We start from the raw sequence: 11,169 nt of genomic DNA, 5'->3' as shown, positions 1-11,169 counted from the left end.
TTTAGTGAGACAGAGTTAAGGAAAGTTTTCCTTCCTTCTCTGAATTGAAAGAGATGCAGTAAAAGGCCTCAGCATTAAGATAAGTGTGTTTCTGTGACTGTTTGTCTGTGTGTGTATTAATAAACACGGTGTATGCACAGCCGCGACTGCATGAGAAAAGTTCATAGTAAAAATGTTCCAGCAGCCTGTAGCAGCTTGTATTTTCTCACCAGCACAGAGATATTGAATCATCTGAGGCCTTGAATCAAACTAGCAAACAAAAACATTTGTTGTTTTTCCCATTCTTTCAGCCAGATGAAGTTTGGAGACGATATAAGACAGGCCAGCTCTGCCGCTGTACCTTTGTGAAGACGTGTGACTGGACAATGAGGGTTGTTGTTGGTTTGCTGTTGCTGCTGCTCGGTCTGTGTGGGTCAGGGGCTCAGGGGGAGGGTGGAGGCCTCGGTGAGGCGGGTGAGATCAGCCAGTTTCAGGAGAAAGCTCCAAGAGATGCAGCTGAGGAACCGACCACAAAGCAAACCACCCCTGACATCTGGGCGGAGGTGAGGGCGCTGAGAGACATGGTGGTGGAGCTCAAGGTGCGCGTGGAGCTGCTGCAGAGAGAGAACTCTGGTACAGACTGGTTCCTCTTCCTCTTGAGATTTGATAGTGTGTTTGACTGAAATGTGTCAATTATGATCTGATGCACTTATGGTGAGCTACAGATTAAATATTTTTTTAAATCATCAGGTATTAATATAATTTTATTTAAAAGATTTCAACTATTCACAAACAAAAATCAAACTTCTGTTTTTAAGTCCAAGCCACAGAGCTGATATCACTGGGAACTAGACTGACCGCCTCCGAGAGCAAAACAAGTGACCTAGAAAAAGAGAATGCAGGTATTTCTCTGCGAAACACAGTGGTTGCATATATTTCATGGTTTCTCATTTTCTATGCTCTTATTTTAACCTTTGTTAATGGTTTTATATTTACATTGTGGAATGTAGTTTAAGTTTTTGCTTCTTCTTAAAAATCCTATGGTAACTCCTAATATGTCAGTATTTTACAACAATACAACCATTTTTTTCTTCATTCTGCTCATTTGTTACATAAGGGCATTAACTGGTGATGACAGTGTAGTAAAATGTAGGATCCAGTGTTGAAATTTTGACTGAGGGATGGCTGGACTAACCTGTTACTTAACAGCCCTCTATAAAACACAGAGTTAGACATGCAGAATAGTGCAAGAAGAAGAATTGTGTTAACACATAAGATGAGGGTGAAGGCATTGACTATAATCTGTTGTGCATGTAAATGGTGTCCTTTGCTGTGTAATTCACTGTCTTTGTATTAATTAACTCCAGACTTGCAGACCAGACTGAGCAGCAGTGAGAGTGAACTTCTCATTAGCAAGTCCAGGATTGATCAGCTGGAGAGAGAAAATGCAGGTGATGATGTGTGTCAGTGCACTGATGTACTTATTATCAGCTACAGAATACATCTTTGAAATCAGTGTTGATAAGATAATCTATTTTAACCATTCACAAAAGGTCGTTCACTCTCTCCCTCAGAGGGCACAGCTCCTGAAACAGCTCGTTTGAGTGTTAGTGTTTACTTCTGTAACTTAGTGATGTCACAATGTGACAAATAGAGAAGAATGTGCACAGAGAGAGCCAGCTGACCAATCAGAGCACACTGGACTAATTGGAGGTGGGACATAAATCAGACAGACTGTTTCGGGCCTAGTCCACAGATATACAGGGGTTTTTTTTCTTCTAGAAACATAGCTTTTTCTATGCGTTTTGGCCTTTTGTCCCAGAAATTGAGTTTTTGAAAAGGGACATTTTGGAAAAGTCCTACCAGGGTGAAGATATTTGAAAACTTAGTTTTCAGTGTTTATTTGTAGACAGGAGAGCTGTGTTTTTATGCTTGCCTCCTTTGTTCGACATCAGAGTGTGAGTTGTTATCTTCACCTGCAGCACAGTCCATGCCTGAGCAAGCGCATGATGGCAACCTCGCTGATCTGCAGTGTTTCATGCTTGTGGTGTTCATACTGACATGGTTGTTACTGTGACACTTCTGCTGTGCTGCATGCCGCTATGACTTCTGTTTTTCAAAATTTATGGACACATATCCACTCATTTATTAAGTCGTGCAGGCTCCTGCCTTGTCAACAACACGGTCCTGCAAATGTTTCAATAAATTTCCATGTGTCGCAAACTGATGGGATTCTGTCGACAGACATTGTCAGAGAACTTTTATTTTGAAATGGAAGCAGGGAAGTTTGATAGCAACAGATGTATTTCTATTTCCTCACCTTGTGACTGATAAAGACAGTGAAATTGTAATAAAAGGTGGTATAGAGTCAATGAGTCAGTGAGACATGCCTGACCACAGCTGTTCAAGCAGGCAGGGCGTGTGTAACCTCACTTCATTCTCCCCTGCAATGCTCTGTAGTTGTTGTTGTTGTGGTGGTTGTGCCTTTTTTGGTAATTACTTCAGGCTTCTGATTGGCCATCGTGGCCTTACAGTAGAAGTTATATCGCCACCTTTTGCTTTGGCCTATGCTTGCTATAGCTTGACAGCCTGCGTTTGCATTTTGATGTGGATAGAGATTTCTTTGACATACTGTTGGTGTGGACAGGATTTTTTTTTTTTTTTTCCAGGAGGAAATACCCATGTATGTGTGGACTTGGCCTCAGACAGAGGTGCTTCAGAAAAGGGGAATATGAGACATATAATGTGTTTTTTGAATATTGAAGCATGTAAACTTATTCTAGTGGGCCCCTAAAATACAAATATGAAACCAAAAATAGGGCCTCTTGAAGTTACAATACTTTTTCCAGTATTGGGTCAACACAAAGATGAGGGTCAGGATACTGTATATTGTTTGTTTTGCATATTAACAGTTTACTCTGCTCTTTAATTCACTGTCATCAAATTAACTCCAGAGTTGCAGACCAGACTGAACAACAGTGAGAGGGAACTTCATGATAGCAAGTCCAGGATTGATCAGCTAGAGAGGCTAAATGCAGGTGAAATTGTATCTTCCTATTCACCACACACACACACAAGCACACACACACAAACACACATTAGTTCAGGTTACGTGTTCACTGACTTTTTTGTGTTAACAGAGAGACCAAAGGTGGCCTTCTACACAGCTCTGATTGATGCAGGACATTTTGGACCGTACAACACAGACATCACACTGAAATACAGCAAGGTCTTCACCAACATCGGCAATGCTTACAATCCAGCTACAGGTAATAAACTGCAGCTCACACGAACATGTGTGGTCAATCAGCTTACATAAATCTCGTTATTGTTGTTAATTTTCTTATCTTACTCTGTAGGTTTCTTCACAGCACCAGTCAATGGGGTCTACTCTCTCCAGTTCACTGTGTCTGGTGGCAATACAGGTTATATGGGTGTAAAATTGTACAGGAACAGCCGGCAGATTATGTTTAATGTTGAATGGAAGGAAAAAAATACTGATCTTCAGTATTTGACTAACTCTGTTATCTTGGAGCTGATGGCAGGAGATACAGTTCACCTGGTTCTCCCATCAAGCTATTCTGTCTTTGACAGTGTAAATAACCACAACACCTTCAGTGGCTCTCTTCTCTTCACACTGTAAGAACCGTTCAGGCTGCTGTGTTATTGATTTATCATAAACTCTGTTTTTTATTGAATCCACTGTGATTCTGTAGAAAATGCTGATAAATCTCTGCACCACTGTCTAAGACAAATGTCTGTGCATTTGCTGCCTGTATCAAATAATGGGATTCTGAATCTGACTTCATGTTGTGTCATCACATGGAAACATTCAAATAAATCAAAGACTGAAGTTTTGTTTGTCATCATTGATTGTAGATCTTCATATAGAGACTTTATATGTGACAATTCCATGAACTTATAGTTTCAAATCTGTATCAAACTTTGCTACAAAGCCTGGGAGAGGTTTTATGGATACACAGAGCCTAATTAACCCCAACTGTAAATCATGTTAGTTACTATAATGTCACCATTTTTGCAATCGTTGAACTCTTTCTACATTTGCTGGGTTTAAAAATATGACCGTTGTTACAGAGTTGACCTAAAATAACTATCTGTGTCCTCTTGAGTCCTCTCTCTAAAGCCATTACTGCATCCAGATATGAAAACAATCAATCAACAATCTACCTACATAGGCTCTTTCTCTCTAACAAGAAAAAGTAATGTTTTGGTATTGTGACCTTTCTTGTTTTGTAGTGCTTTCCTGTCCAAATGGTGTGTGGATAAGAAACAGGCTACAATTTGTCTTGTTTTAATCCTCTTAAATTAACACCACTACAACAAGGCAGCAGATGTGGCACTGTGTGTTTCAGAGACATTCACACTAAAGACTTGATTTAGAGACTTGATTCAAATATTTTGATTCAAATATCTTGCCCCCATTTAAAATCTAAACTCAATAAAACAGCTAAGGACTTTAAAACGTTAGAAAGGGATTGTAATGGGATTTCCCGTGTGATTTCATTCATTTAATAGCAGTTGTGGTTATGTTTACATGGTTGAAATATTGAGTCAGCAGAGGGCGCTGTGCGCATGAGGTGTCTACGGCTGACGCCAGCCCTCAACCAGAGTAAGACGTCAGGCCTCAGAGTTACGCAGAAACAACACAGACGCCAAAGACTGATATTAATGTGGTTTTTTTGTTATTGTTCCTACAGGTAAGAGGTTCAGAAATCATAACCAGAATGAAATATGATGACAATATAACGTGTAAAAGCCTTAGACTGTGGTGACATGTAGTGAGTTTGAACATAACTTTGAGTGAAGACGAGCTAGCTTGTGGACCGAATGAACAGTAGTCCGATATGGCGGGCAATGCCAGGGACGGTGAAAACAGACTGACTTATAAAGTGCGAATGGTGCAACGGTGAACTTAATTCATGCTAATGGACGATGTGAAAACAGTTTTATGTGTTTTTTTGTGTGTGTGAATGAGCAACGGCCGATGGCGCCAGTGTTAGCCATAATGAAGCTCGCGCACATGGCGGCTCTGACCGTCATGCAGTAGGCAGTTTCCTGTGAGTTTCAGAATAAGAGCGTAAATGATGCATTGAAAATTGGTTTGTTTTGATAGTTAGAAATGAGAGTTTATATGAGAAACGTGATTTCTGTATTCAAATAATTGTTGTTTTTCGTGAACAAGGAGGTTACAAAGACAAGAATAAATAGTAATGATTAATAAATAACTATAAGGGAAGTTAAAAGGGTAAAACAGTTCATTTTGAGGATGAATGGAGTTAAAACAAAGTGTTAGTTAGAAAGATGTTTACATGATGAATCATTACATGGACATTTGACTGTAATTTTATTCTGTTTGTTTAATTTTAATGCGTGTTCTGAAATAAGCCCACCCTCAAGCAGTAGTAGTACAACACAGACGCCAAGGACTGATATTGATGTGTTTTTTTTTGTTATTGTTCCTACAGGAATAAAAAAAATAATGTGCTACACCAAGGATCGGCTGTAACATCATTCTTGAAAGTGTAACACAGACATCCAACTTCTCTGTTCATTCAACTGTAGCACATGTCAGCTTGAGTCTGTTACACTCACGCCTGCCCTCTCACACTCAGAGCCGGTCCAGTAACCTCATCATATTGCAAATACATGTGCTTAAAAGTAAAATTATGTACTGCAGCAGTTACATGATTCAATATCTTGATTAAAAAAGGCTGTATCAATGTTGATTGTGATAGATTCACATAGTGTTATGAAAAAGATGATTTTGTTAATGGTTGTCTTCTTGAACTGTTCTTGAATGCTGAATTCCTGTCAGTAGCTAGCTAGCATACATTATGTGCACAAACTGGTAAAAAGCCTGTGCTCTCTGAGCATGTTCCTCTGGCTAGCTTTGCATCTGTCAATGTTCCCATCAGGCAATGGGAAACTTATCACTGAAACACTGTACCAATAGAAACACTTCACTTAAGGCAGGATGCATGATAATGTAACGTGAATGTAAATATGTCCTTTTGCACTTGAACTTTAATTGTGGAAATAACTACTTTTTGCTGAACAGTGTCAGTAACAGCGTTGAGTGGAATAAAGCTGTTCAATCAATCATCCCTAATGTCAGCTGTTGTGGCTAAATTAACTGCAGTTAGTTAGCCACACATTCACCCAGCGACCCACAATGGTGCTCTGGTCTTTATGACATTATTTGTCAGATATCCTGCATGAAGTCCAAAGATTTTCCGGCAGATTTGTTCTCCCCCAGTGTTGAGTTCATGTCTACAGCCTTGCATTTCATACAGCAGGTAATACCGTTTTCCAGTGAGAAAAAGTTGAGTACTGAACAAGAGGGTATGGTCTGATAAGATAATAATAAGAGTAAAGAAAAATGTTCATTCCCTCTTAGAGGGAATCAGATAACATTGAATCAGATAACCCTCATTCTCAGTAAAAGGCCTCAGCATTAAGATGAGTGTGTTTCTGTGACTGTTTGTCTGTGTGTGTATTAATAAACACGGTGTATGCACAGCTGTGACTGCATGAGAGGAGGTCATAGTAAAAATGTTCCAGCAGCCTGTAGCAGCTTGTATTTTCTCACCAGCACAGAGATATTGAATCATCTGAGGCCTTGAATCAAACTAGCAAACAAAAACATTTGTTGTTTTTCCCATTCTTTCAGCCAGATGAAGTTTGGAGACGATATAAGACATGCCAGCTCTGCCGCTGTACCTTTGTGAAGACGTGTGACTTGGACAATGAGGGTTGTTGTTGGTTTGCTGTTGCTGCTGCTCGGTCTGTGTGGGTCAGGGGCTCAGGGGGAGGGTGGAGGCCTCGGTGAGGCGGGTGAGATCAGCCAGTTTCAGGAGAAAGCTCCAAGAGATGCAGCTGAGGAACCGACCACAAAGCAAACCACCCCTGACATCTGGGCGGAGGTGAGGGCGCTGAGAGACATGGTGGTGGAGCTCAAGGTGGAGCTGAGGAACATGGAGGCCAGAGTGAAGGACAGTGAGAGCCATGTGGATGAACTTAAAGCTGAGCTGATGGTCACCAAGGTGCAGGTGGAGCTGCTGCAGAGAGAAAACTCTGGTACAGACTGGTTTGTCTTTCTGCAGTTTTGATAATGTGTCCTTTGACTGTTTGACTGAAGTCTTTCAATGCACTGATGCATATCATAATATCGTAATTTTATTTAAATGATTTCAAGCATCCACAAACAAAAAATAAACTTGGAATGTTTTTCAGTCCAAGCCACAGAACTGACATCTTTTGGAACTAGACTGACCGCCTCCGAGAGCAAAACAAGTGACCTAGAAAAAGAGACTGCAGGTATTTCACTGACAAATATGCATTAATACGTTTAATGGCTTTAATTTCTCTAATCTTATTTTAACTTGTATTAATGGTTACATATTTACATTCTTCTTCCATTACAATGGCAACTCCTAATCTGTCTGTGTTTTATAACAGATACATTATTTTTAGTGCAGGTTTAGATAATTGTGTTATGACTTTAATAGTTACAGTTATTTCCTTAGTGTTGAAGTTTGAAAAAGAGATATTAGCACTGATATAACAAGGATGCTGGCTTTGATTCTGAAGCAGTAATTATTCTGAAATGCTAAAGTACTAAACCCACATTTTGTTTACTTCATTATTATCTTTTGTTACATAAGGGCATAAGCTAGTGATGATAATGCAGTCAAATGTAGGATCCAGTGTTGAAACTTTGATGTGAGTGATGGCTGGACTAACCTGTTAGTGGAGCAAAACTTGTTATCGGCCTCCTTTTGTAAATAAAACAATAACGCAACAAACAAAGGAGCAGGTAGTAATTTATATTAATGTCTTTAATTTCCATACAAATATGCAGTAGCTTAAGTGACAGCACATTTTTCAGTGTTGGATCAACAGATAAGATGAGGGTCAAGATACTGACTATAATCTGTTGTGCATGTAAATGTTGTCCTTTGCTCTGTAATTCACTGTCTTTGTATTAATTAACTCCAGAGTTGCAGACCAGACTGAACAACAGTGAGAGTGAACTTCTCGTTAGCAAGTCCAGGATTGATCAGCTGGAGAGAGAAAATGCAGGTGATGATTGTATCTTCCTATCACCCCCGCCCACACACACACGCATTACTTTTTTTGGTTCAGGTTAAGTTTAATGAAATAAATGTATAAATGACATTTTTGTGTTAACAGAGAGACCAAAGGTGGCCTTCTACGTAGCTCTGACCGATGCAGGACACGTTGGACCGTACAACACAGACATCACACTGAAATACAGCAAGGTCTTCACCAACATCGGCAATGCTTACAATCCATCTACAGGTAATAAACTGCAGCTCACACGAACATGTGCAGTCATTTACAAAGATATTAATCAGTCATTATTGTTTTTCATTTTCATTTTCTACTCTGTAGGTTTCTTCACAGCACCAGTCAAAGGGGTCTATTATCTCCAGTTCACTGTGTATGGTGGCCGTAATGGTGCTTCAGGTGTAAAATTGTACAAAAACAGCCAGGGGATTATGTATAATTACAACGTGATTAATGGAGGTGGTAGTTTTTTGACTCACTCTGTTGTCTTGGAGCTGATTGCAGGAGATACAGTTCACCTGGTTCTCCCATTAAGTCATTCTGTCTATGACAATACAGATAACCAAAACAGCTTCAGTGGCTCTCTTCTCTTCACACTGTAAGAACTGTTCGGGCTGCTGTTATTGATTTATCATAAACTCTGTTTTTATTGAATGCTAAGACAAATGCCTGTACATTTACTGCCTGTATCAAATAATGTGATTCTGAATCTGACCTCCTTCTTCTGTCATCATATGGAGACATTCAGATAAATTAAAGATTCACTGAAGTTCTGTTTGTTATCACTGTTTGTAGATATTCACATAGAGATTTTATGTGAGACAATTCCATTGACTTATAGATAAAAAACAAAAATGGATCAAATTATGCTACAAAGCCTGAGTGAGGTTTTTTTTTGACACACTCCAAAAGTTGAAGATTAAAAAGTTGAAATTTATGTTAGTCACTGCAATGTCGCCATTTGTGCAATCGGACATTTCTTCGGGCTAAGTAATATGATTGTTGTTACAGAGTTGACCTTAAAATATGTATTAATGTCCTCTCAAAGAGGAGAAAAGGAGTGAAAAGAAAGTATTTATCATAAAAATAGACTAAAAACATAAATCAATACACATACACCACTCATGTCTTATATGATCAATTTTTTGTTGTGGTTTTATTGTTTTAATTGTTGCAAAAATAATTTAAAGATCTGAACTGAGATAAACATTGCATTTGATTAGATTTACCATTATTATCAGTGCACATAGAAAGTATATATAAATATTTACCAAATGGATAGGACAGTACTTGAAAAGGAATTTCATAAATAAAATATATTATTATTATTATTATTATTGTTGTTGTTATTATTATTAACTGATAATAAATCAGCAAGGTATAGATAGTGAGACAAGATGTACATTTTATATTTACAAAGTAAATAAAACAATATAGAATGGAGAGGTTAGAGTGAATGAACCCATCAGCCTTGGTCTTCAACAAATTGTAAAAAAAAAAAAAAAATTTTTGAAGAAATTATTGGGAAAAACTCTACCCAAATGACAGACTTTCTGTGTCCTTGCCTAAGTGCCATCCCACTTTTGTACTCTGCATACCATCATTACAGCAGCTTTAATGAAAAACAGTGAAAACTGTTGTATAATATAATATAATATAATATGGACAACCTTATGTACTCCATTGTCAGGTAGAACTAGAACACTGTATTTCTATCATCCACTATTTTAATCATGACTATTATTTATGAGGATGAAAGTCTGTCTATTTAAGCAATTTTTACATAAATGTGGTTTTAACATGCTGTGCATATAGATAATTAACTGCAGTTTTGGCACTTCAGCATTGGCTTTATTTTTTACCTTTGGAGGTTATAATGAAGCTGCCACTTGGGTAAGAAGCTTCAAATTCAGGGTGCCTGCAGGAAAGAGTTATTAACCAATTGAAATACAACTGAACAGTATCGGCCATGCTAATGCATACTTCTTTCAACTCTGCTGAAAAAACAGCTTGACCAGTTTAAGATGGTTAAGCTGGTTGACCACCTTAAGCTTAAGGTATGTTTTTGGATACTTTTTGATGGTTTAGCTGGTCTGTGACGGTCACTCTAGCTGTTTTAGCCATTGAAGTTGCTGTAAAATTGAAACCAAATCAATCTCCTCAAGTATGGATAAGTAACGGTGTCATGAGAGGGAAGTATAAAAAGCAAAGTGCATAAATCACTTAAGTCTCCTGTCATGTGTTATGCATAAAGATGAATGTGCACAGCTTAATAAGCTGGTCACACCAGTGAGGAGTGGTTCAGGACCATCTAAGACTATCTTCAATAAGCTAAAACCAACTAAAACCAGCTACCAGCATAAGCTGTTTTTTCTTTTTTTTTTTGCAGATAAATGACAACAAAGCTGGACTTTTAGCAGATACCTTTATTTCAAGTGCGATAACTACAATTGCAGTGGAGTAAGTACATTTTAAAGATCTCCATCATAACAATGAAGAATGCAGAAGACATAACAGTGCACAGTATGTTTATGTGAACCACTGACCACGAGATGGCAGTGTTTCACAATATTATCAGACAAGAAAGAGCGCTCTGTATAAGTGCCCTGATGGTGGGTCATGTACTATAAAAAATATGATTACTTTATTAATTTCTTCTTCTTCTTCTTCTTCTTCTTCTTCTTCTTCTTCTTCTTCTTCTTCTTCTTCTTCTTCTTCTTCTTCTTCTTCTTATTATTATTATTATTATTATTATTATTATTATTATTATTTTAAAACCGTATATAGATTTTTATATGCAGTCTATGGCCATGCTATACAGCCATAAAAAGTGCCCTAATGGTGGGTCATGTACTATAAGAATTATGATTACTTTATTAATTCCTTCTTCTTCTTCTTCTTCTTCTTCTTCTTATTATTATTATTATTATTATTATTTTAAAACCGTATATAGATTTTTATATGCAGTCTATGGTCATGCTGTACAGCCATAAAAAGTGCCCCGGGGGAGATTTTTACTCCAAAAAAACTTTATTCACACCAAAGAGGCATTATTCTCATACAAAATTTTAAAAAAAG

The 11,169-nt window shown here is 38.0% G+C and overlaps 2 protein-coding genes across 3 annotated transcripts; both read left to right on the top strand.

Annotated features, from left to right (window-relative positions):
* Positions 1–341: 341 nt before the first annotated feature.
* Positions 342–3,832, top strand: LOC121952111 (uncharacterized). The gene is made up of 6 exons (XM_042498598.2): positions 342–612; positions 798–881; positions 1,347–1,430; positions 2,934–3,017; positions 3,120–3,248; positions 3,339–3,832. Exons 1-6 carry the CDS (start codon positions 366–368, stop codon positions 3,620–3,622), a joined length of 912 nt encoding a protein of 303 aa, XP_042354532.2. The 5' UTR covers positions 342–365; the 3' UTR covers positions 3,623–3,832.
* A 714-nt stretch (positions 3,833–4,546) lies between these two features.
* On the top strand, positions 4,547–8,864 carry LOC121964535 (uncharacterized). 2 transcript variants are annotated; one of them, XM_088088328.1, is made up of 7 exons: positions 4,547–4,697; positions 6,671–6,959; positions 7,044–7,077; positions 7,234–7,317; positions 7,999–8,082; positions 8,194–8,322; positions 8,416–8,864. In XM_088088328.1, the coding sequence occupies exons 2-7, from the start codon at positions 6,747–6,749 to the stop codon at positions 8,691–8,693; spliced, it is 822 nt and encodes a 273-aa protein (XP_087944454.1). In that variant the 5' UTR covers positions 4,547–4,697; positions 6,671–6,746; the 3' UTR covers positions 8,694–8,864. The 2 variants fall into 2 exon arrangements, with proteins under 2 accessions (XP_087944454.1, XP_087944453.1); XM_088088327.1 differs by having other exon boundaries at positions 6,671–7,077.
* The last annotated feature ends 2,305 nt before the right edge of the window (positions 8,865–11,169 follow it).

This window comes from Plectropomus leopardus, chromosome 15 (genome assembly GCF_026936395.1).
Source record: "Plectropomus leopardus strain MGB_pleo_1.0 chromosome 15, ASM2693639v1, whole genome shotgun sequence".
NCBI lineage: Eukaryota > Metazoa > Chordata > Actinopteri > Perciformes > Serranidae > Plectropomus > Plectropomus leopardus.
The sequence above is the reverse complement of the archived record's forward strand: the minus strand, read 5'-3'. Positions and strand labels throughout refer to the sequence as shown.